This window comes from Meriones unguiculatus, chromosome 9 (assembly GCF_030254825.1).
Source record: "Meriones unguiculatus strain TT.TT164.6M chromosome 9, Bangor_MerUng_6.1, whole genome shotgun sequence".
In the NCBI taxonomy this organism is placed as follows: domain Eukaryota; kingdom Metazoa; phylum Chordata; class Mammalia; order Rodentia; family Muridae; genus Meriones; species Meriones unguiculatus.
In genome coordinates, this window is record NC_083357.1 from 51,779,033 (window position 1) to 51,805,291 (window position 26,259).

The 26,259-nt window shown below is 45.1% G+C and overlaps 2 protein-coding genes and 1 pseudogene across 7 annotated transcripts in view; 1 reads left to right on the forward strand and 2 right to left on the reverse strand.

The window, feature by feature from the left end:
- The first annotated feature begins 20 nt into the window (after positions 1 to 20).
- Positions 21 to 17,893, forward strand: Homez (homeobox and leucine zipper encoding). Of its 3 annotated transcripts, XM_060391199.1 has the most exons (3): positions 21 to 216; positions 14,397 to 15,887; positions 16,942 to 17,893. In XM_060391199.1, the coding sequence occupies exons 1-3, from the start codon at positions 192 to 194 to the stop codon at positions 16,992 to 16,994; spliced, it is 1,569 nt and encodes a 522-aa protein (XP_060247182.1). In that variant the 5' UTR covers positions 21 to 191; the 3' UTR covers positions 16,995 to 17,893. The 3 variants fall into 3 exon arrangements, with proteins under 3 accessions (XP_060247182.1, XP_060247181.1, XP_021495274.2); XM_060391198.1 differs by having other exon boundaries at positions 22 to 216; positions 14,397 to 17,893; XM_021639599.2 differs by lacking the exon at positions 21 to 216 and adding an exon at positions 7,899 to 8,078 and having other exon boundaries at positions 14,397 to 17,893.
- Positions 12,890 to 13,161, reverse strand: LOC110550027 (ATP synthase subunit e, mitochondrial-like; annotated as a pseudogene).
- A 68-nt stretch (positions 17,894 to 17,961) lies between the features above and the next one.
- Rnf212b (ring finger protein 212B) overlaps positions 17,962 to 26,259 on the reverse strand; it is a 63,605-nt gene continuing 55,307 nt past the window's right edge. The window contains exons 12-15 of one of the 4 annotated variants that reach the window (XM_021639631.2): positions 25,619 to 25,658; positions 24,911 to 25,005; positions 23,095 to 23,156; positions 17,977 to 18,866 (exon numbers count right to left, since the gene is read on the reverse strand). In XM_021639631.2, coding sequence (XP_021495306.1) covers positions 18,804 to 18,866; positions 23,095 to 23,156; positions 24,911 to 25,005; positions 25,619 to 25,658 — 260 coding nt within the window. In that variant the 3' untranslated portion in view covers positions 17,977 to 18,803. The other 3 variants (XM_060391201.1, XM_060391200.1, XM_060391202.1) reach the window with 3 other exon arrangements.

The following is a 26,259-nucleotide window of genomic DNA, read 5'->3' on the forward strand; positions in this document are numbered from 1 at the left end:
ATCTCCCTGCTGCCAGCAAGGCCTCGTTTCGTTCTTGAGTGACCCTCTTTCCCTGCGACTCAGAACACCAGCACTCCCTGGAGCCTAGTCACATGCTTTCTCACCGCATCATAATAGTCAAGCTGTGATGTCACTGCGGAGCTCCGATTCTTAGTGTGTATTGAAAGTGATACCACATATGAAGAGTCAGCATGAGGGCCAGACCCCCAGGACGAGGTAAGTGGAGGCTGTGCGGAAGGTGTGTGGGCCCAGCCCCTTTCTAGGCCTGACCATCCCAGTTTGGTGGTGGGCTTGTTGGAACGTCTTTCACAGAGAGCTTTAGGGCAGCTTTCACTGTTTCAAATCCATCCCCAAATCCTGACACTGGCAGTTCTGACCATTCAGCCTCCCAGTTCCCTTGAACTCTGACATTTCTTAGGAGAGGAGACACAGAAAACTGGACCGGAACTGAGCGTGGTCATTTGGCTACAGGGTGGAGTTGGATTTCTATGTCCTTGAAGTATACAACCTTTTTTAAAAAATTTTTTTATTTATTTTTATTTGATGTACATTGGTGTTTTGACTGTGTGCATGACTATGTGAGAGTGTCGGATCCCCTGGAACAGGAGTTACAAACAGTTGTGAGCTGCCAATGTGGGTGCTGGGAATTGAACCCAGGTCCTCTGGAAAAGCAGCCAAGTGTTCCTAACCGCTGAGCCATCTCTCTAGCCCCCAAAGTAAACAACTTTTAAGAAGAAAATTGAAAACACAGGGACAACAGCCACATGGCTATTCATTACAACGTCACTCTAACAGTTCTTGATTATTTTACTTTTAAATGTTTGTGTTTTTTGCATGGTGTGTGTCTGTGCACCACATGCATTCAGGGCCTGTGGGGTCAAGAAGAGGGCATCTGTACTGGAGTGTCAGACAGTTGTGAGCTGTCCTGTGAGTGCTGAGAATCAAAACCTAGTCCTCTGGAAGATCAGCAAGTGCTTTTAACTGCTGGGCAATTGTTTCTATAATAGTGATTAATATACCACACAACAGAGCTGGCATAAAGGAAGTTCATTGTGCAGAAAGGGGGAGGGGGTAGGAGGGTGCCCATGACAGAGAGATAAAGAAAGACTGCGAGAAACCAAGAGAAAGGGAGCCGGGGAGGCGGGCAGGGTCTCCTTATCAGGCACACACCTGGGGGTGGTGGCAGGACGGAAGGACAAACAGGAAGGCATGGTGAGGTGGGAATGAGTATGCTGTGTTAAAAAAAAAAAAAAGTCTGCTTCCTGCTGACTTGAGGGCAACTTGGGGACCCTAAGAGAACGGGGGTGCTGCTGAAGTCCTGGGAGAGCCAGCTGTGTTACTGCCGTCCAGGATCTGTGAGACCATCTGTGGCTAGGAAACTGCAGGCCCAGCCAGTGCAGTCTGCGAGGTGTAGGCTGGAGCCCCTGAGTTCTGGACGCAGCTCCTGAGGAAACACCTGAGCCTGGCAGGATGCTGGAACCTGCAGGCATATTCGGGGCAGAATAAACATTTGAGACTTTTTGAACACATGGTTTTGGAAGTTAGGGGAGGGGAGTCGCAAAACTTGGGAAAGGGGAAGAAATCCCAGCTTCTGAAATAGGCAATAGGTGGGAACCTTAGGCTGCTGATTGGCAGGACTCATCTGGAGTCCACCTGACCTGAGAGGTGGATTCAGGTGGATTTTTTGGTAGCTTAAGTTTACAAAGAAGATAAGTTTAAAACACGTTAGCATCACTGTTGTTGGTAATCTGCAGCGAAACACACAGTGTAGAGAAAAGCCGTAGACACACGTCTTTGTTATAGCATAGCAGAGGCTTAGGAAACAATTTCAGGTTAACAGCACGAACGCTCTTTAAGGTGAGCCCAGGGAATACGGAAGCCTTCCGTGAAGCAGAAGGGGCAAAAGCTCACTTGATCTTGAGTTTCAGTATGACCATGGAAGAGGGACTTCTCTCTATCAGAAGATGGGATGTATGTAAGCCTAGCACCATGAGAAACATATTTAAGTCTATAAAAGACAAACCAAAGGAAATTTAAAATCTTTGGAACTTGGAACTATGACAGTAGATCATATAGTGGAATAGTTTACCAGAGTTAGATTAATGAGACCTCCAGCAATTAATGTCAAAGCTCTGGAGAGTCTTAATACAGCAGCTGAGTAGCAATGGGAAGTAAGTTGAAGCTTTTATTTTTTTTGGGGGGGGATATCTTAAATCACCTTCTTACACCCATCTAGAATTTCCTTGCTTACTTTAAAACACCTTCTTAGACTCTAAAATATGTTCTTAGGTCCTCACAAGATTCTGTGTTCTTAGGTATTATGTAAGTTTTACACCTTTCTTCCTATCTGATTATTTACCCTGAGACACAGGGGAGATGGAGCAGACACTGTCCTTTAGCTAAAGGAACAGTAAGAAGTCACATCTGAGGCCTGTTTTTCTGAGTCTGGAAATAAGGTAAACTGTGTAGACATAGTGGCAGCACCTCAAGGAGTGAGGGTTAAGGCCTGATTTTACACATGGGATCTAGCAGATCCCCTTGTTCCTTCTTTGGGCACAATGGCCTCGGGGCAGCTGCCAAGGCCTGGATCTGGAGTGTAGCTTTCTGCTGTGGCCGAACCTGTCAGTCCACCTTCAAACACTTTAAACACCATTTTCACCAAGTCCTATATGGGGGTTTGGGACCATATGTCTATCTAAAGTATATCTAACTAGGCAAACTTTGCTTGTTTCCAGTTACTTTCCATTTAACTTTGAAAACATGTAGAGGAGGCTAAATAAAGCTTAATCTTATAATTAATCACATTAGTTCTTAGCATGACTACAGATGTATTTCTGGACACAATCATTTATAAGATGACTGACTATTAACTTGCATTTCTTAATGATTAAAGAGTAGAACTTTAGGTTTGGTTTCTGTTAAGTTGGAGCCTTAAACATTATAAACATAGTCCATAAAGAGACTGGGACCCTTTCAGGGTGTACCAGTATAGAGCATAAGAGTTTCCTGTATGACTTAGTTTATAAAATGTCCATAGCACATAAAAATCTAAAGCTATACTATAGATTAGTAACATTAACAAAAACATGTTTTTTGAGGCTGTGATTTTTAACCTTTGAGAGTGAAGATAGAGCATAATAACCAAGTTCTAACATTGTAAACAATTTAATGTCTCTAAAATTAATATATCCAACTTAAAAGTATCTTTGGAATCATATCACATGGTTTAAGATGATCTAAACACAAGCTTTCAACTACTAACCTGGAGTTATGTTATCGTGATTTTGACCTGGACTTTAAAACAACTGTAAAATTACATCTGAATTTATTATATGAAATCCATCAACCAGAAAGCCTGGAGGTAAATCCTGAACACAGGCAGCTGACAGCAGCAGAAACAAACAGCATTCATTTTTGCATCTAAGAACTAGCAAAGACATAAGTAGTTAGACATTTTAAATTAGCTTGTTAATCTGAATAGACCTTTATAACCTTGAAAGTTCACCATATAAAGAATATTTTGAATCAGGGTTGAATCATATATAGTTGTAATCATATATAGTTGTATGTTGTAAAAGTATAACTTTGAATTTTTCTTTTGAATTTTTTTTTGATATTTATGTATTTTATGTACATGAACGCACTGTCTTCATGAACACCAGAAGAGGGCATCAGTTCCCATTTCAGATGGTTGTGAGCCACCATGTGATTGCTGGGAATTGAACTCAGAACTTCTGGAAGAGCAGCCAGTGCTCTTAACCCCGGAGCCATCACTCCAGCCCCTGACTTTGAATTTCTATAAAAATCCATACCATTTTAAAATGAGACTTGTTGCTTTCTTAGTCTAAAAGGAGACAAAATAACAAACAGAGAGTACATTAGGACTAAGAGTCTTTATAATTGGTGCTTTATTCCACATGGTCATCGTAAGATGGTGTAGTCACATGGCAGGTTGTAAGCCATGTGATCAGCATGGCTGCTTACTCCACATACATCCACATACATATGTCCTGAACAAGAGCTGAACTTAGATTTGAATGCCATGCCCAAGAAGCAAACTATAAATTCTCAGATAAAAGTTCACAGTATAATCTTAAAATATTTATTTTTCTTTTGAGAGCAGAGTGTGAAGAAATCAGAGAGAAAAGATTTTTAAAAGTTGGGAGGTAGGGCTGGAGAGATGGCTCAGAGGTTAAGAGCACTGGCTGTTCTACCAAAGGTCCTGAGTTCAATTCCCAGCAACCACACCGTGGCTCACAACCATCTACGATGAGATTTGGTGCCCTCTTCTGGCATGCAGGTGTAAGAACATTGGATACATAGTAAATAAAAAATAACTAAAAAAAAATGTTGGGAGGTAGAGCCTCAGAGATGAGAGGCTTTGGGAGTTCTGACCCACTGTAAACAGAGAGGAGTAAAACAGGGCTTGACGGCGTTATGGCAGGATCACGGGACCCTCAGAGACCACCAGGAGACAACTTGATGCAAGAGAGCTTTATTAGGAGAATGACTGAACTTCGGACCCAAGTCTCACTGACACAGCAGTAGAGAAGTGAGATCCTGAGCCCTGAGTGAGCAGTGTTTTTAAGAGGAAAGACTGTAAGCAGGGGGTTTCCATGACAGCAAGCAGGGGGATTCATGCCTTGACGTTACAGGATTGGGTAAAAGCCATAGGGGCGAGGTGACCTTCTACATAATCACAATTGCCCCTACATCTGGAACAATTAGGGAGAATTTTCCCAACCAGTTCTCATTGATTATTGCCAGGGAGTTTGTCTCTATTTTCTATCAAGTATTTATTCTGTGATATTTCCTGGAGGCTGTTGCTAGGAGAGTTAACCTTGTTTTCTGCCAAGTGCACATTCTGTGATATTTCCTGGTACCTGAGTTGAGCTCCCGGTCAAGATGGCTCCTCATTTCAAAATGGAGTCACCCAGGCGAACTTAAACTCTTCAACGGCTCCCCCAATCTCTTAGGCAGTGCAATGAAGCAACTTAGAAGCCAGGTGTAGGGGTGTGAGGTCATCCAAAAGGCAGATTGGGAGCTTGGAGGCCTGAATGGGGACACCATTCCCATGGGTGAGGAAAGAAATAAGTCAGTCGCAAGCCTGACTCACGGTGTCCCAAAAGACACAGGGGGACTAGAAACAAGTTGGTACAAGTTGGCTAAGCCAGTCTTCAGGTGCTTGTCAAGAGGTTCAGACTCCAGAGCAGGCATGGTTTCACTCAGCACACCCAGTGCTAGGTTTTTCGACGTGCATGCATGTGTGTGGCATGGCATGATGTGGCGTGCCTGTGTGTAAATCTCACCCAGGGAGAGGGTCTGAGTGAAGGTCAGCAAAAAGGGCTAACCAGTGTTGAATGTAGGAATGTAGCAATTAGTGGACCAGAAAGCAAACCTGTCACAGGTAGACATAGAAAGGGGATCCCCAGTGTGCCAAGGGAAAAAGGAAGCCCCTCTGAGTCTCGAAGCACCAGTGTTACAATAATGATTAATAAGCCACACAACAGATCTGATATAAAGGGGGTTTCCTGTGGGGTGGGAGAGAGAAGAGGGTGCCCATGAGGAAGAAAGACAGAGAGACAGAGAGACTAAGAGAAGCCCAGGGAATGTGTGAGAGAAAGAAAAGGAGAGCTAGGGAGGCTAGCCGGGGGCGGGGCTCTTACCAGACACACACCTGGTGGTGGCGGCAGGTGATGACATCAGAGGTTTCTAGGCCCCTGAAAGGCAGTGGAATGGCCTGTATGCTAACAGTCGTTCAGCCCTCTAACTCTGGGGAGTGAATGTATGAAAATGAAAATGTGACTGAGTTGCCATCTTTTAAGTTTCTGAGCTTGGTGATCCTTGTGGCCCAGAGTAACTTGCCAAACTCTCCAGAGTCAGGTGTTCAGTTCCCACAGTTTATAGCCAAAAAAAAAAAAAAAAAAAAAAAAAAAAACCCAAACCACACACAGATAGTTCCCAAGCAGCCCAGACCAATAAAGAGTTACAAGGAGATGAGTCCCCCGATGGTCACTGAGGGCTGCCCACCTCAAATGTCCCATTTCCCCTTTCTTCCTTCCTTACCAGTCAGTAGACCCTGGGATTCAGAAGAATGTCTTGTAAATAAATATCAGCAGCTCTGGCTCAAAGCCTAACAGGTCAAAGGTGTCTAAGTCCCCTTGCCTGCCTGGATGCTTTTGCCAGGTGTTTGAGGACCTGGGTTTTAATATGGAGACCGGATTACTGAAGTGCAGTGAGGAAGGGAGGTTGGAGGCAAACAAAGGGACGGCAACAGCAAACACAGCTGAGCGTCGAAGCAGAGAAGTTTTAAGCTGTTAGTCTGTGAAGAGCTCTAGGTTTTGGGCTGGAGCCCGTGAAGAGTGAAACGAGTTTCTTAAAGAGGGTGTGTGGAATGGGACGTGGTCCTTAGGGATCGGTGAAACTCCCCTTCCTGAATTCAGAGCTTTGGTGATTACCTGCAGGAGACAGGAGATCCACACAAGATTTTGAGGTCTCACCCGCACTTTCTGGAGGAGCTCAACGGGGCTCCCTCCATTCTCTGAGGGTCAGCTGTTGGGACCAGGAAAACACTTTGTTCAGGAATACAGCCACTGATCAATTGCTCCTGCTTCTGTAAGTAACGCCGGTTGCCGTCTGATCGTCCAGCTCCGTAGTGGGGGTGCCCTCCTTTGATCCCGGTACTTGGAGGCAGAGGCAGGTAGATCTCTGAGTTCCAAGCCCACAGAGTAAGTTCCAGGACAGCCAAGGAGACAGAGAGCCCTGTCTTGAAAACACACAAACACACACACACACACACACAGCCAGAGTCACCAAGCTATACTCTTTGGAGCCCTATTTAGAGTGAATAGCCATTTGGGTTTTTGTTTGTTTTACATTTCACAACACGGACACATTGCGTGTCCGTGCAGGTGCTCCCAGGTCCAGAGGAAGGCTTCAGACCCCTGAGAGCTGGAGTTACGGGTGGTTGTGCTGTAGGCGCTGGTAACCTGAGTCGGGTCCTCCGCAAGGGCAGCGTGCGCTCCTAACCTCCGAGCCACCGTTTCAGCCTCCATTTGTTCAAGACCAGTTCATGCGCCAGTGGGTAAGGGAGAGTCAGCGGTGAGGTCTGAGAATCCAAAGACTGATAATGCCTTTTGAGTGACCCAAGTAGTCAAACTGGGCCTTTGACAGCAAAAGTGGCTTCACTCCAGAAGTGCTGTTCCCCAGATGGTCCAGAACTTCGTACTGCGTGGGAAAACGGCTTAGCGAACAGCACATCTTGTCAAACCGTGACAGAGAGACCAGAGTGTTTCATCATTGGGAACACTGTAGCCACATTGACCTCAGAAGTGGCTGAAGTCTCCGGGTTCTTAAGATCCTCATCTTTCTGGGGGCAAAAAACATCTGATCCATTTTGGGTTCATCCTCGGTTGGCTTTGAAAACGTTTCCACACGGCTGCGGCTGCTGGTGGCGGTTGGGCTCCAGTTTAAGCTTGGGGTTTATGTTTTATTTTTAATTTATTTTGTTTTTCCGAGACAGGGTGTCTCTGTGTAGCCTTGGGTGTCCTGGATTCTCTTGGTAGACCAGGCTGGCCTCGAATTCACAGAGATCCACCTGCCTCTGGCTCCCGGAGTGCTGGGATTACAGGAGTAGGGAGATGTTTTAAAAGGGGTTCCCAGGGGGCCAGGCAGCTCAGTACAGACTTTGGAAGGACCTCAGGGTGCAGAGGTCCATTGCAGGGAAGGGCCCACGAAGGCAGGTCCTCTTGCCCCAAGCGCCCACAGGGAGGCGTTCGGGCCAGCGTGGACCATCGCAGAGTTCGGCAGCCAATGGGCGGCCCGGCGTGCTGTGCCAGGGCCCGGCTACCAATCCCGACCCCGGTCCCGCCTCCGCCCCGGCGGCGCGCGGGCAGGGGCGGAGCGCCTGGTGCCACGGGCGGGCGCAGCGCGGGTCCCGGGCTTCGCGTGGCTCGGGTGCGAGGAGCCGGTCGTCCCGCGGCCCCTCTTCCCTCTTGGATCCCCTGTCCTCTTCCCCCTTCCCGCCCCGGCCCACGGTGCGAGGCTGGGAGCCGCCGCCCGGGCCGCGCCGCGCTGCGGTGAGTGACCGACCCCCAGCCCCTGGGCCTGCCTCCCGGCCGGTGCTCCATCCCAGACCCTCAGAGCCCCGTCCTCGCGGCCGGAGGGGAAGCCTCCGTTGGCAGCCGTGGGGTTTTGTCCCCTTTCCCCTCTGCCCCTGCTGTAACCGGGGGAGGCCGAGGAGCCTGTGTAGGGGGATGGGAGCGGCTGGGTTGGGACGCCCTCAGCGGGATGCAGGTTCGCCTGCCTCCTGGGGCTCACCGCCCAAGTGCTGCAACTTTTTGTTCTCTGACCCAGTTCGGAGCCCTGCAGACTGCCTTCCGGTCCGCCCCCATTCCCATGACTCCCTCCCCGCGACCTAAACACGCACATACAACCGGACCTTACTTCTTGGGGAGCAGTGCCATTTGGGAACGAAAGGTTTAAAAGAAACCGGTCCCTGACTCTTGTGCCCGGCCATACTGTGAAAACGAACCAGGAAACGGAAAGCCCTCACAGGTTCCCAGTGTTTCGTCTCTCCCTCCTAAGCTGGAAGAAAACTCAAGCTTGAAACTTGTCTGAAAATCAGTGTGGGCCTAGATCGATGTGTCTTATTAGCCTCTTAGCCATATTTGAAGTCCATTTATAGTGTTAGGATAGGTAGACAGCGGTAATTGCAAAAGCAAGAAATTAAAAATACATGGATATCCCAAACCTTAGGATTGAGAGTAGATTTCACCAGCCTTTGGTGCATTGTTTATCATTTCTAGTTTTCACTGCACCCTGAGGACCACGAATGCCTGTGTCCACTACTAAGATGGGGAAGGGGTTGGCCAGATGATCTAGTCAGTGTGTCACTCTAGGGGAGAGCTACTCACTTGGATCATGTTATTTCCAGATTGGCTTTCTTCAAAGTGAAGGGAGACCGGGCCCTGGGGAACCATCTGAGGACACTTCAGCCTTCCACAGTTGCCGGCCCACCTCTGAGCTGGACAGGGCTTTAAGATACACTCCTGGATTCAGTCTTTCCAAAACATTTCATTTTCTCGTTTTACAGTTTTACTTTGTTGCTCGGGCTGGCCCCAAATGTGTGGTCCTCCTGTCTCTGAAATGACTTAATGTTTTTAGCAAAATCTATACCTTTCGATTTTACCAATAAAAAGAGTCAGGAGCCAGATGCTGGGGTGAAAGCCTACTAGCTCAGAGGCAGAGAAAGCACCCAGCTGACCTTCCTCCTCAGTCAATGTCCATGCCCACCTCATTTTCACCTCCCCCCAAACAACCTCCTTCAAACTGAATGTCCCTCCCTTCTACATCCTGTGCATTTCTCTGTCCTGACTTCCTCTTACTCTGTTGTCTTAATAACTTTATGGACATTTCCTGTCAACTGGTTGCTTGCTACACCTCTTGACCTATTGTTGACTTTATTTAATCCTATTTATAATATTCAAGCAGAAAGCTCTTGGATTAAAAGTTTATGCTAGGGTTGAGCCACACCACAACTAGAAACAGTTTTTTTTTTCCCAGTAAATAACACAATGGGGGAGGGGTGTTGTCACAGTGTGATCAAATGTCCTGCAACAACTTAGTTTATATATATTTAGTATTATAAATATATATACATTATGGTTTTTGTTTGTTTTCAAGACAGGGTTTCTCTGTGTAGCCCTGGCTTTCTGGACTCACTTTGTAGATGTGTGTGTGCACGCACTATGTGCAGTTAAGTCCATGGAACCCAGAAGGCCTCGGAGCCCCTGAAACTGGAGTCATTTATGAGTCACTAATATGGGTTCTGGGAACTGAATCTGTGCTGAGCCGTCTCTCCAGCCCAAAGGTCTGTAACTTTTATCAGATTCTCAAAGAAGTCCGTGATCTAAAAAGTTCAGAAGCACCCAAGTTAAACACGACAAAAGTCCTTACAGCCCTTAACACTGTACTACCCAGACATACCTCAGGCAGCATTTCCGAGCGTGTATCTGAGTAAAGACTGAGCGAGCCGAGCAGGGTCACGTCTAGTCTCCCGCTTTGTCTTTTATTTTAGTACCAGCTTGTGTTCAACCAGAACATTGCGAAGTATACTTTTCCCTGCCAGTGAATGGACATCTAAACTGCACGTTTAGCCTGTCCGTCCTTTCCATCTGGCTGGGGTGCCAGAAGTCAAAGGGGAGGAACAGCGTCATGAGTGTTTTTAAATCGGTGACTAAGCAGGAGAGCACACCTGGCATGTGTCATGGTGCGGGTGTGGTCATCCGTGATAGATGTGCCATGTCTGCCTGGTGGAGAAACGCGGTCCACAGTGGAGGCACAAGGATACTGACTGTTACCAGTACTGGCCTATCCCACTTGCCCTTTTGTTTTTGAGATAGGACCTCTTTAAGACATTGTGCCTGGCCCCCAGCTTGTCATTATTATGAGCCGTTGTGGGTGTAGTGTGCTCAGAATCTAAGAAACAGGTTCTTGCAGAGAACTACCAGCTTTAGAGCAAGGTCTTGATTTAAAACCACGTTCTAGGGCTGGAGAGATGGCTCAGAGGTTAAGAGCACTGGCTGCTCTTTCTAACGGTCCTGAGTTCAATTCCCAGCAACCACATGGTGGTTCATAGCCATCTATAGTGAGATCTGGTGCCCTCTTCTGAACACTTAATAAATCCTTTTTTTATGCAAAACCACATTCTAGCTGGGTATAGTGGTGCTTGCCTTTAATTCCAGTACTTGGGAGGCAGAAGCAAGAGAATCTCTGAGTTCGAGGCCAGTCTAGTGTATAGGTTGAGTTCCAGGACAGACAGGGCTACACAGAGAAAACCTTGTCTTGAAAAACCAAAACCAACAACAAAACCCAGCATTCTATTTCAGACATTCTGCTATAATGTCTTTTGAGAATTAAGACCAGACGCAGACTGTCCACCTAGGCCAGTGTGTTAGCGTGCACTATACTGAGATAATCTGCTCTGTGCTGTGAGAACTGTAAGCTACGTGCTTGTGGACCGCGCATACCTCATAGTCTCCGTCAGCTCTCATCTTGACACTGACTAGACTATTTCTTGGTTACAATTTGAGGGGGCTGGTTCTCTCTCTCCACCATGTGGGACCTGGCAATTAAACTCAGGTTGTAGGCTTAGCTGAAAGTGCCTTTATCCCTTTGAGTTCTGTTTGTGACTATTTTTTCTTTTTCTTTCTTCTTTCTTTCTTTCTTTCTTTCTTTCTTTCTTTCTTTCTTCCCTCCTTCCTTCCTTCCTTCCTTCCTTCCTCCCTCCCTCCCTCCCTCCCTCCCTCCCTCTTTCTTTCCTTCCTTTTTTTCTTTTCTTTTTTTAAAATTTTACTTGTATTGGTGCTTCACATGTCTGTGTACCATATGCATGCAATATTCACAGGGGCCAGAAGGTGGCATTAGATCTCCTGGAACTGGAGTTATAGATGGTTGTGAGCTGCCATGTGGGTGCTAAAACTGAACCTGGGTCCCCTGGAAGGGCAGTCAGGTGCTCGCGTGGAGTCTTCTCTCTAGCACTTTATATATATATATATATTTCCAGTTAGCAAAATCCATTCTGAAATTGTTTCCAAACCCCAAAATATAGAATGTAAAAATCATGGGGTCTGGAGCTGTATAGCTCAGTGGTAGAGCATGTGCCAACCGGAAGACTGGCTTCTACCCAGTCTAGAACTTTCGAGGTAGGTACCTTTTTCTCTGATAAGAAACTAAGCCTTAAGTGAAATAACTTGGCTAAGGACAAACATTGCTCTAGAAAGCAGGGAAGTTGCTGCGAACCTCAAGTCGGCCACACCCCAAACCTCCGTCTCCAAAAGCTGTTGTTTCTGACGTCACAGTACCTGGCACACAGCAGACACTCGGTGACCATGTGTAACTTTTCTGTAAGCACAGCATTCTTTACAGAGGGGGGAAATGGAACAGAGGGTCCATCGGGTTTCAGTGACCCATACAGAGCTGGCTGATCTCAGCTGATGTCACAGAGGGAAAAGGCTCTTTTTCCAGGCTGTCTTAAAAACCCTTGAAACTGAATGTCCCTCCTTTCTACTTCCTGTGCATCTCTCCACCTGTCCTCTTAGTCTCTATGTTTTGTTTTCCTGTGTTTTCTTCCTGTCAACTGATTGCTTGTTCCACCTCTTGACCTACGGTTGACTTTACTTAACCTTGTTTATAATATTCAAGCTGAAAGCTCACAACTGAAACGGGATTTTGGAGGCTGGAGAAATGGCTTAGTGGTTAAAGAGCACTGGCTGCTCTTAAAGGACCCGGGTCCAATTCCCCAAACCCACATGTGTAGTTTACCACTGTGTGTAATCCAGCTCTGGGTCGTTTGACACCCTCATACAGTCTTACATGCAGGCGAAACACCATGCACACAAAATAAGAACAAATAAACCATTACAAAAAAGAATAATTAAAAGAAAAAAAGTGGGCACGGTGGCGCACACCTGTAATCCCTGTAGTCCCAGCTCTCTGGGAGGCAGAGTCAGGGAGAGCTCTGTGAGTTCGAGGCCAGCCTGGTCGACAGAGTCAGTCCAGGACAGCCAACACTACACCGAGAAACCCTGCTTATAAAAATAAAAATAAAATAAATCCTGCAACATACAAGCAACTGTTACTCCAGTTCCAGGAGATCTGATGCCCTCTTCTGATCGTTGAGGGCACCAAGCATGTATCTGATGCATATGTGCATGCAGCTTAAGCAGTAATAAAATCTAATTTTAAAAAATTAGAAAATTAAAATAAAGCCCTCTGGGCTTGACCTCTTGGTGCTGGAACACTTGCAAAGGCTGGAGAAGGTCTCCAAAGAAGTGAAAACAGTAATCCCTGATACACTTCTGAGGACTTGAAATGTTTTTCTTTCTTCTTTTTTTAATATACAGCAAAGCTTTATCATCCTCAGCGGCTAGCGAAAAGCCAGCTCACTGGCGCATCACTTGAAGGTGCTGTCATCTTGAGCTGATGCTAGTTCTCTCTCAATGCATTTCATCCCATCTTTTCTTCTGCTGCTACTCTCCTTTCCTCCCTGGCCTGAGGTTTCAGGTAACTGTAGTGCTTGGCGCCATAGGCCATGCCGAGGATCAGGGTGGAGTATCTGCCGAACTTGATGAGCAGAGAGACCTGAACAGGAGGCACCATCCTGTCTGGGACCCTTGTGCCAGAAGATCTTGAAATATGTTTTTCAATCGGTAGCATTCAAGTGGGAATCTTATCCTATCCTTAACAGACCGGAAGTAATATAAACACCTGTGGGATTTCTCCAAGAATAAAGTGTGATGTGATACAGCACCTAATTCGTAAGGAGGGAGCCGAGTTAAAGTGTTTACAGAATATTCTGGGAACTGAGCTCACCAGGCGTTGAGGGAGGAATAGGTCCTGTTGCCCATAATCCTGAGAACTAGCCGTCCTGTTTAAAGAACCTTAGTTGGCATTGAGGAGCAAGCTGGACTGAAGAGATGAGAGCAGGGACCTTTCTGACCATGGTGGAGCGGGCTGTTAATGGGAAGGGGGTCGTCTCTGGCTCCTTAGGCTGAGCTGTGAGAGGTGACATACTCAGGGAGAGATAACCTTTACTAAGCTGACAGGAAGGAAACTCCCCTCTCCACAAGACCCAACCCAAGAGGAGTAAGGTTCTTTTATCCTGAGGTCCTGGTCTCTAAGTCTTCTTACTGGGATGGGGAAAACCTATCTAGAGTTTAGGGCCTTGGGGCACTGTGAATCCAGTCTCCTGTTCCCAGTACTCACTCCATCACCAAGAAGGGATGGGCATGAGGGCTGGACAGCATGTTGTTGGCCTTTTGTATGTTTTGAGACAGGGTTTTATGTAGTTTACGCTGTCCTTGAACTCCTGGTCCTATGACTATCTCCCAAGTGCTGGGATTGTGGGTGTACACTCCCAGGCCTGACTTGATAGCTTGTTTCCCTGTCTCCACATTCTGGAAGTAACCCGCGATTGTTAGGCGCTAAAGAGTAATCGCTCTGAGATTACTGCACGAGGTCCTACTTTTTGCAGTTAAGTATTCAGAATGAGTACTGTTCCATGAACTTAAAGGTGAGAGCTGAGCGATAGCTTTCAGAAGCCAATTGAAGATGAAAAGGTAAAGGCTATGGGAGGATAATTTTTTTTTCCCTTAGCCTTTAAAGACAGGTTTTTGTCATGTAACTTAGGGTCATTTCCCCCCCCATCTTCTATGAACTTTGTGTTTCATACAAAGAACCAGGAATTACAGCGGGTTCTGATGACAAGATTGTGAAAATTGAGAAGTGATTGAAGCACCTTAGGAGCAATATAACTTGAGTCAAATAGAAAATTGTTTGGTGTCCAGCAGTTTGGTAAAAATTAAGTGGTGATGGAGCTGTTTCTCTCTTTACAGCTGTCCCTGAAGGGCACAAGTCAGAGCACATCATGCCTCCTAGTAAAGGTGCCAGCAGTCTGAACAGCTCGGCAGCAGGGCTCATCTGCCTGCCCCCCGTCTCGGAGGAGCTACAGCTCGTCTGGACTCAAGCAGCCCAAACCAGCGAGCTGGATGGCAACGAGCACCTGCTGCAGACCTTCAGCCACTTCCCCTATCCAAGCCTGGCAGATATCGCTCTCCTCTGCCTTCGGTATGGGCTGCAGATGGAGAAGGTAAAGACCTGGTTCATGGCGCAGCGCCTCCGCTGTGGCATTAGCTGGTCCTCTGAAGAGATCGAGGAGACCCGAGCCCGCGTGGTGTACCACCGAGATCAGCTCCATTTCAAATCTCTCCTCTCTTTTACGCATCACGCGGTGCAGCCCCCGCAGGAGCTGCCTCCAGTGGCCCCTCCAGAGCATGTCGCTCTTGGACTGTGTCCTCCGGCGGTGAGTGAGCGCAGTGAGATGAAAGAACTGAAGGTTGAGCCTGAGGAGTCCTCGCGGGTACCACAGCTGCCACAGTGTCATCAGAAAGTGAAGGAAGCTCTGACGACAGGCGGCAGAGCGTCCCCCCACCAATCAGATTTTTGTCAGGATCTTCAGATCAGTGGCGTCCCTCAGGAGCAGGCAGGCAGGGGTCCCGACCAGTCATGTGGAGGGCCTGCTTCCTGGAATCACTGCACAGCTGTCCATCAGTCAGAGAAAACCCCACTGATCTCACTACTTGACAGTAGTGGTGAGGAGGAATCTGTACCTTGTGGGACACCTCCATCTTCTTCTACCTCTTCTCCCTCTTTCCAGGTTTTGGCTAATGGAACCACTGCCACCCCTAAACCCCTTCAGCCTTTGGGCTATATCCCACTGTCTCCACAAGGAGAGCTACCCTGGCCCCAAAGGCTACGGACTAACTCAGTAGCAAGTAGGGCTGGTCCCACAGAGTACCTTTCCCCAGACACGCAACACCAGCGGAAGACTAAGCGCAAAACCAAAGAACAGCTGGCCATCCTCAAATCCTTTTTTCTACAGTGCCAGTGGGCACGACGGGAAGATTACCACAAACTAGAACAGATCACTGGCTTACCGCGGCCTGAGATCATTCAGTGGTTTGGTGACACAAGGTACGCCTTGAAACATGGACAACTGAAATGGTTTCGGGACAACGCAGTACTTAGTAGCCCTAGTTTTCAAGATCCAGCCATTCCTACCCCAGCAACTAATTCCTTGAAAGAATGGGCCAAGACACCACCTCTGCCAGCCCCACCGCCCCCACCAGATATACGACCTTTGGAGAAGTACTGGGCAGCCCACCAGCAACTGCAGGAAGCTGATATCCCTAAACTGAGTCAGGCATCAAGGCTTAGCACTCAGCAGGTGCTGGACTGGTTTGACTCTCGATTGCCTAAGCCAGCAGAGGTGGTAGTTTGTCTAGATGAAGAGGAGGAGGAGGAGGATGAAGAACTTCCAGAAGATGGTGAGGAAGAAGAGGAGGAGGAAGATGATGATGATGATGATGATGATGATGATGATGTAATCATACAGGACTGAGGGAGGCTAAGGCAAAGGGGATTCTTATTACTGAAGATTAACCAACTTACTGACTTTTCAGAGCTTTTTGAAATTACTCTTGTTACAAAGAACTAAAAAGCAATGTTCTTCAGAGTGAGCAAAGGGGGTAATTTGACGGTAGACTGGATACAGACTAAAGTACAGCATCAGCACAAATCCAGTTCTCCAGTGTCCGTGTAGAGAGGGCTAGGGAATCCGGGCAAACAATGGCTAAAAGAGCCCTTGTTCTTTTTAGTACACTTAAGCCATGTCTCAGCCCCCGTCTGTAGGGAACTTGGATGGAGAGAAGTCATGTGATACCACTGATCCCAGGGCCCCTCCCCCACATCCCACCACTTATCAGAGAATACGGCTGCTTGCGCCTGTCCCTATGTTTGTGATTGCATAGTCATGCATGTTGCAACTACTGTCTGCAGTCCTCGGCTCTGCTACAGATGCTCCTTCATCCCATCTGACATCGTTCTTCTCGCTTTCGCACTCACAGCAGCAGAATGCTCTTGCTTCTGTTACTGGGACCAATCTGCCTTCTGTCATTTTCTAGGAAACTCCCCCTTTGCTCACTATTGTCTCAGGGTAAATCTTTACACAGTTTGTGAAAATTTTTAATAATCAGATTGTAAATATTAGTCTGTATATTTATTGGAAGTGGGAATTACGGGCTTTGTCCTTTAAAGCATAGATGAGCCAGGCACAGTGCTTCTGACTACTATATTTGGCCCGTAGAGGCAGGATGATGAAGGAGTTCAAGGCCAACCTGGACTATGTGAGGCCGTCTTGAAACAAGTGTGACAGAAGGACAGTGCGATGGTGACAGGTTTGGATTTACAAACCTGACACTAATTTCTGTCCAGATTGATTAACAGATTGTTTTTGGTTTTCTGTTTTTACTTTGTTTTGTTTTTTCCTTTTTTGCTACTGGATCAATTTGTATCTAACAAGAGATATTTCCCTCTTTATAGGATCTGTCTTGGGGACAGAAGGACCATGGTCTTCTAATTCAACGATGTTCTAGAATAAATTTCAACATGGGGGATCACTGGGAACAGTTGGTTAATCATCTGAAAATAGAATGCAAACCCCGAGTTGCTAAAATAAAAAGGCCAAAAATAAAATTGTTTCTCTTGTCCACTTTGCCATTCCTATGGTTTAAAGATAAATATATATCTTTATTTTTTCTCATTTTTTAAAGGCTTGCCTTGAACTCACTGTGAAGCCATCACAGTTGCTGAACTTCGGATCCTCCTGGTTCTACCTCCCAAATATTTTATGCAAGAATACTGCAGATCAAGCCCAGGCCTTCGTGCATGGGAGGCAGATGCTCTGCCAACTGCACTGCGTCTCAGGCTGCATCTGTGCTCAGCCCGGGCCTAGGAACTGAATGTAGCCAAGTCCGTTAACGTTTGACGTGAGGGCTAGTGTGTGGCTCAGTGATGGACCTAGCATCTGTGACACCTACTTTCAAGCCCTAGCATCACTTTAAAATTATTTCTGATTTAGTGTATTTTTATTTTTTAATATTTATTTATTTTATGTATATGAGTGCTCTATCTGCATGTACACCTGCGTGTCAGAATAGGGCATCAGATCCAGTATAGATAGTTGTGAAACACCACGCTGTTGCTGGGAATTGAATTCAGGACCCCTGAAAGGGCAGATAGTGTGCATAACTGCAGAGCCATCTCTCCAGCCCTATATTTCTATTATTTAAAGAGTCAGGACACACTATGGGCAGTTCAGCATCTGTTGGCACACACATGGCTCCCAGCAGTCAGATGACAAGGTTTATTGGCGCTTCAGCAGCGATGGCAGTTGTAACTCCACTTGCTTATCCCACCATTCCAGAACCTGTTACAGCAAGAGTTGCAGTAGCCATAAAAGGATATCTTTTTAATGATTTTTTTTCTCTTTATTAGTCTACACACTTTAGTAAGCTTGAAATTTATTCTACTGTTCTACTATTGTTTTAACAGCAAAATCAAAGCTGGGAAATCTTTTCTTCCTATTGTTTGGACAAAGGAAAATCAAAACATAGAGCAGCTGGATGTAAAACAAACAATAGGTAAAAGAGAAATGCAATAAATTAGGGCAAAGAACAGTTGTTTATTAACACTGGCAACAGGATAGCAAAGTCCAAAGCTAAAACATAAAATCCAGAAACAAACCAGTATAAATTATTATCTAGTCTCCCTACCACCAAGCATGAGGCCAAAGATTTTTACAGCTTTAGTTTCAAACTAGGCAGTGAAAGGCAGTCCATTTGGAGGAGAGCTGATCATCTTCGTGAAGCCCTGTGTGAGACCTGAAAGCCATCTTGTGTGTTAATACGAGTCAGTGGGATGACTTAGAGTTATGATAAAGACACCGGCACCAAAGCCTAGTGACCCGAGTTGGAGCCCCAGAGCTGACATGCTGGAAGGACTGACTCCCACACATTGTTCTCTCATGTCCCACATGTACACAATTAATAAAAAATTCATAGAGCTGGAGAGATGGCTCAGCAGTTAAGTGTGCTTTATGCTCTTCATGAAGGCCCAACCTGGGTTCCCCAGCACACGTCAGTCAGTGCACAAACTGCCCACCCGCCTTCTTTTGGCCTCCAAGGGTACATGCATTGTAAGCACCCGTAGGCAAGTGGTACATCCTCACACAGACACAATATATATTTTTTTTTAATTTTAAATGTTTGAGGAAAAAATACATAAGAAAGTTCAAGAGAACAAGCCGCACAATAAAACATGTTCCAAGCTCCTATCCTCTAGTGGTACTGGACTGCAGCACATCTGTGAGCACCACGCACAGGGCAGACCTGGAAGGGGGACTTCTATCTGGAGATGCTCCATCCGTCTCTCCTGGTTAATCCCATCTGCCTCTGTTGGTAGAATGTCTGCAGCAGAGAACAGATTCACATGTTAATCACAAAACAGACCAGTAAGGAGGTTTCCAACCATTGGTGTTTAATTGAACAAAATCAGCTGCTATTATTTCTCCATGGTTTCTCCTCATTGTATGAAGACCAACTTCCAAACTAAAAATTTGCTTTTGAGACAGAATCTCACTACTCAGGTTCACTATGTAGACCACGCAGGCCCTGAATTCACAGGGATCTGCCTGCATCTGTTTCCCAAGTACAGGGATTACGGTGTGCCACTATATCCAGCCCAAACTAAGATTTGACACATCCTATGTGGTGAGAGCTTTGATGTTACTCAAGAAACCCTAGAATATTTCGGCACTGTCTGATGATAATGCCATATCTGAGAAACGTTTGGAAAATTGGAACATTTGACTAGCATATCAAAAGGCATTATCAAGGGAGACAGAGATCTCACACCTCTAGGAATGGGGCACTTTTTAATAACTACTTTTATTTATTAATGCTTTATTTTTTTAAAAAAAATATGTTTATGGGTGTTTTGCTGCATATGTCTGTGCTTAGAAGAGGACATTGGAGTTCCCCTGGAACTGGAGTTGAAGAGGGTTGTGATCCAGCATGTGGTTACTGGAAATCGAACTCAGATCCCCTGAAAGAGCAGCCAGTACTGTTAACTGCTGAGTCATCTCTCCAGTCCCAATAGGTGTCGTTTTAAAGCAGCGGTTCTCAACCCATTGGTCTTGACCCCTTTGGGATAAACGACCCTTTCTCAAGGGTCACATATCAGCTATCTTGTGTACTAGATATTTAGAATTCACAACAATAGCAAGATTACAGTTATGATGTAGCAATGAAAATAATTTTATGGTTGGGGATCACCACAACCACAACATAAGTAACTATTAAACAGTTGAGGCATTAGGAAAGTTGAGAATCACTGGAGAATTACTGGAAGTATTTAAAGGATAGACTAGAATAATGAATCAATCATCCAACAACAAAAGACTCATGCCAATCTTTTGTTTACATATTCTACTGTTTTTTTCTATTATACTAAAGCAAAGTCTAAATACCATTTAACTTCCTATCCATAATTTTTTTTATATTTACATGTATATGAGTATGTTCGTGTGTGTGTGTGTGTAAATACAGAGTCATCAAACCTAAAATATTCCTCAATGTTTAAAGATTTTTAATACTTCAGGGCATAGTGTTGCACACTTCAATCCCAGCGCTCAGAAAACAGAAGCAAGCAGATCTCTCTTGAGTTTGAGGCCAGCCTGCTCTACAGAGTGAGTTCTAGACGAGCCAGAGCTACAAGTGAGAGCCTGTCCCAGAAAAAAATTTATTTTAATGGTGCCCAACAGACTAAGCTTCCTCAACTGTCTCATTGACCCAGGGTTTTTTGTTTTGTTTTTGAGATAGGGTTTCATATAATTCAGGCTCGCCTCAAAACTTGCTGTGTAGTATAGGATGACTTTAAATTCCTTATCCTCCTGTCTTAATCTCTCAAGTGCTGGGATGATAGGTATGGACCACTACACCCAGTTAAAAATGTGTTTAGCAAGGTTCAGCTTGGAGCCATGTACTTATAGGTCTCTTGTATTTCCTGATGGGTTTATCTCTGTGTTTGTGAGGTTCTGTAAGAGGATGCTGTTTCTTCAGTGTTGCTTCTTACAGCTTAAACCCCAGTTTTTTCTTGTGTTGGTTTTGAGACAGTCTTCAGTATCTCACTCTACTTTTGAGCTCCTAATCTTCCTACTTCTACCTCTCAAATACTAGAATCAAAGGTGTGTGACACTATGCTGGGCTCCTAATATCTTAAAACAAAACAAAACAAAAAAACAAAAACAAAACACCAGCAACAACAAAACCCTCTCTTCTGGCTTCTGCCTGCTTCCCTACAGTTAAAAAAAAAAGTCTAGTTTACATTCTCCTTCTCAGAAGCAGCCCAGCCAGTCCCTGTTCGTGCCTTTTAGTCATTGCAACTCTCCCAGTCAAAACAGGGCAGAAATGTGCTCACACAGATAATCTTTTTCAAAGATTAAAAAACAAACAAACAACAACAACAACAAAAAAAAAAAACAAAAAACAAAAAAAAAACAGGCACAGTGAGGATCGCCAATGATCCTAGCATTCAGGGAGGCAGGGGTAGGTGGGTCTCAGTGAGTTCCAGGCCAGCCTGCTCTAGAAATCGAGTCCAGGCCAGCCTGGGCTACTCAGAGAATCCCTGTCTCTTCCTGAGGTGCAATCTCCTGAGTTCAATCCCCAGCGACCACACAGTGGCGCTAAACTGATTGCCACGGGTTCTGATGCCCTCAGTTAGTGCACATATGTCCACGGGGACAGAGCACTCCCGCCTCGACTCCTGTGGAGTCATGGAATGAACCACTGAGAGGGAGATGAAGGACTTACTCTGCTCGAAGCATAGCTGGAGCTGTGCTCCACCACGAGGGGACTCTATTAGACCGAAAAGTGACCAGGGGGCCTACGCACCCCACCTATGTGCAGTGAGCTGGAGAGGGCCCTGTGATTCCTCCATTCAGAGGAGCTAGAAACTGCTTTAAATGGATCTTTGTGAGTTCAAGGTCAGCCTGGTTTACAACGAGAGGCCTAGGTAGCCAGGGCTACATAGAGAAACCAAAAATAAAGTAAAATTTAAAGTCCTCTCTTCCAGTCCCCTCTTTTCTCTTTATGATATGGGCCTTGAACTTGATATGTGGGCAAGGAAGGATACCTTGGAACATCTGGGCCATCTCCTGAGTGCATGTACCTTGTTTATGAAGGACAGGGGACTGAACTGAACTCAGGGCTAGTGTATGCTGGGCATGCACTCTACCAACTCAGCTACATCTGAGAAGCTTTTTTTTTTTTTTTAACTTAAGATTTAAAAATTTTTACTAAACCTTAATATCTTTTTATTCTCTTGGTTTAGGGATTGATTTCATCTAGGGCCTTGTATATGCTAGGCAAGCATGCTTACCACTGACCTATATCCCTATATAGATCTGATTTGGCTATTCTTTTATTGAGACAGGTTTCTAGCCATCCTGGCCTGAAACTTCCTGTGTAACTCGAGATGGCCTCAAAGTTGTGATCCTATTTCATCTTCTCAAATCCTGGGATTATAGTAGCTGCCACCATACCTGGCTAATCTTCACTTTCAGACAGGGTTTTACTAAGGCCTGAAACTCACACTACAGCTCAGGTCAGCTGTGAATTTGTGATCCCTCCAGCCTCATTCTCTGAGTAGCTGGGATTTACAGGCTTTTGACACCAGACCCTACTTAAATCAATTCCTTGATGATAAAATAAAGGGCATCTTGAATTATGGAATCCCAATTGAATTATCCCAATCTTACTATCCAGGAGTTATTCCTGGGTTCATGAAAAACTTTCAGTGAGAATAGCCTCAAAAACCCCTAAAACCTAAGACACAAAAGTAGAATTAAAAGGAAAGACTGAATTTCCCCCATAGTGAATGTCCTCAAACTTCTACCATACCCTTTTGTTCTCTGAGTTAGGATTAGTCCCATAAATAAATACTTTTCCCAGTCTGTCCAAAAGATGCATTCCACTGAAAAGGAATTTTCGTTGCCAGGGCTGAAAGGGAAGGCCTGAAGTCTCGGCTGTTTGGGAGACCGATGCGAGAGGATTCCAGGTGCATGGCTAGCCTGGGAAACTCACCAAGATCTGACTGAACATGAAAAAGGTCCGGAGATCCAGATACCTGGGAGAGTACTTTCCTACAGTGAACAAGGGCCAGTACCCAAGACAAAACAAAAACTCTGCTATGGAATTAATGGAAATAACAGTATGCTTTTGGCCAAGACTAATTACTGCTATATGAATTAAAAACAAAAACACCAAAATCAGTTGGGCTGTGATGGAGTACAACTTTAATGTGAGTACTCAGGAGGCAGAGGCAGATGGATCTCTGAGTTTGAGGTCAGCTTGGTCTAGCTACACAGACAAACACTGCTTTGAAAAAAACAAATGAACAACAAAACACCCCCCAACTTCCAAACCAAAACAAACTAAATCCCAGCAAACCAATCTTACACTAAGATAGAATCATTGAAACTAAAACCATCCTGAAAAACTGGACACCACTTTATCATAGAGACACCTATCTCACTCTCCATTGGTTACTTTCCGCCACCCTGAGCCTCAGCCTTTAGCATAAAGGCCTAACTTTAAGAGTTCTATATAGTGACAAGTGAGACTAGCCAGACCTCACCTGTAGGACTGGAAGTTGAAAACCAGGAAGATTCTCTGGTGTGGATCTGCTTTCCGGCTGACCTGAAGGGTAAGACAGACTTTGACAGTTTCTCAGCTATGTTATTTGTGGGCCATAGCCTCTAGTAAGCTCTTAAAGAACACTGCTTGGAAAGGGAAAGACTACTGAGCCCTCGGCATTATATGCCTGTAATCCCAATACCTGTAAGGTAGAGGCAGAAGAACTGAGTTTGAGATCAACCTGGCCATAGACAGTCCAAGGCCAGCTTGGGCTACAGGAGAAGACCCCCAACTCAAAAGAAAAAAAAAATTACATACCTGTAATCCCAGCACTTGGGAGACTAGCCTCAGTTATAATGGGAATTCCATGCCAACCTAGGCTACATGAAATAAACCCTGTCTCAAAAAGTTAGCGAAGCACTTTTAGAAATTATCTCATCTATTCTTTTTCTGATGCCAATATGACTATCTAGTAATGGTATGTGGACAGAACAGTCTGAGATGAGTTTAATTATAAGTGGAAAGAGGCACTATAACAATTTGAGCATTAAAGATGACAACAGGGATGGTTAACAGAGGTACTTTAAAAACAAGACACTGGGTTTCACATCCTTTGGAACTGAACTCCCAACATGTTTAATGTGGGATCTAAAAACCCACAGCTTAATTCTTTACATTTATTATTTACTTGTGTGTGTGTATATGTGTGTGCACCAGAACACATGTGCACGGGTGCCATGGTACACATGTGATGTCCAAAGACAACTCTCAGTAGTTGGTTTTCTTTCCTTCCATCATACTATTTCTATGCCGGAGGGTCCTAGGCATCAAACTCATGTCATCAGGCTTGACAGAAAGCCTTTACCTGTTGATCCCTCTTACCAAATCCCAACATGAGATGTAGAAAAGAAGCCAGACCTAGTGGTATATGCCTGTAATTAAAACATTTGGAGGTAGATTCAGGGTCATCACAAGTCTGAGGTAAACCTGGACCTCACAGATGGTTGAAGGCTACCTGACCTGCACAACAAGACCTTGGAGCAAGAAAACTCATCACACACTTTTACTAAGGTCCTGGTCCTGGGTTTGATGCCTAACTTGTGGGGGATGGGAGAGAGGAACCAGCCTGATCCCATAGGCCAACCTGTTTATAACAGGATTCAACTGGTGACAGGTTTGTACTATTCAGGCAAAATTCAGACCCTTCCCCTCATTGTAAAGAAAAATTGAGAACAGTAACTTGGAGGTTGGTCTGATGCATGTCACTGGCCCTTAAGATCTGGTTACACCTATCTTTGTTTTGTAAACCTGCCTAAGACATATCTGATTGGTTGATTAAACAGCCTATACCTAGGCAGGGCAGAATGGGGCAGGCATGGCTAAGGTTCCTGGACTTTTCAGTTCAAGAGAGAATCACAGGAGATAGACAGATGGGAAGAGAGGAAGAAGGAGCTCACCATCATGGGTTAGCCTGGAAAAGAAAACATGTGGGGCAGGAAGAAGGTCTCCAATAATGCCGTGAAAAGGCCCAGATGAAGAATAAAAGCAAGTATTTATAAGATTATGGATGGAAGATAGGATGGTTAAGGAAGATGGCTTTGGATGGGGGCTGGGAGATGGATGATGATGAGGTTCAGACAGCTCAGGTAGGAATATCTGCCTGACCAAGATAAATAAGGCAATTATAAATCTAATAGGTGACTGTGTCTTATTATTTGTGATAGCAGGTTAAAATATACTATGTGATAATCTTAGGACTAATAATAATAAACATTATATAGGCCAATGCTAGTTTTTATATACAACAATTAACTTACCTGAATTGCTGGGAGTGAAGACTCTTGTGTGGCCTGAATTTCCACTGAGGAATGATCTAAAAGGAACCCCTTGTCCAGAGGAGGCAGATGAAGGTCTAAGGAATGGAAATAAAAGCATCAGCAAAGCTAGAATTGTACCATCTCAATTATAATCTTAGGGTGGGGGTCTGCAGAGGCAGGAGGATCAAATCAAGTTCAAGTCCAGGCTGGTCCTCGTAGTGAGTTCCAAGATAGCCAGAATTACAGATGGAGACACTGTCTCAAAAAGTAATCAACCAACCAACAATAACAAAGGTAAACTCAATAGAAGAAAGAAAAGAAAAAGGTAAAGTGAATGTAAAAAGTGAGCCCTTGGGCCAGAGAAGAGAGAAAACCCTGCCTACAACTGAGAAGAAAATAACCTGATTGCATATTATAGACAGCACTACTCCATCTTATAAATGGAAGATTATAAATGCCAATAGTACTGGCCATTAGACAAGGAACCCTGGGAATTCTGGCAGAATCATTGTGAACACAGCCCTACAAAGGGAAACAAGACAACTAGGTATGATTGTGCTCAACTGTGATCTCGGAACTTAGGAGGCAGAGGCAGGAGGATCAGGAGTTCAAGGTCAGCCTCAGCTACCTGTAAGTTTAAGGCCAGAACGAACTATATGAAACCCTGCCTCATAAACAAAACAAAAAAGGAAGTGCAATATTACTTACCTATAAGAGAGGCTATGAGTTGAAGCTGGTGAAGGGGTTTCTGGAAAGTAGAAATACAAGCCATTGAGATAATTCACAAGGGATTCAGGAACCAGATTAAAAGAAAAAAATGGGGCCAAAATTTTTTCATATATATATATTTTTTAGGGTTAAGGCTAACAATACGTGAAAAGGCTTGTAAGTCACTTGAGTAGCACCTCATAAAAGTGCTCTTTAAATTCCTTGAGTTTGGAGGACCCATCACTGCCTTGATGTGCTTTAATGTGTCTATGCTTCAGCTTTGGGCCTACAGCTGAAGACCAAGAGTCATGAAACTGTCTAGGAGAGATATCAGTGAAAAGAGAGTGAGTCAGAGCTCCCAACATGATCCCCAGCACCCAAGGCAAGGAGAAAACTTGTAAAAGCAGTCAGAATATCATTTCAGAACTCCTGAAATTATAAAGATCTGGTGGTAATCTGGAGAATGTACATTAAGAAAACAAAACAAACAAACAAACAAACAAAAAAACCAGCAACAATGAATGTGAGAAGCAGCAAATGCTGTAACCTTTCAACTGTACTCATGCCTCCTCCAGCTCCGTGGCAGCTTTGAAAACCAAAAGGCCATCATCATGGTATAACACAAGTCTGAGAGTCACTAG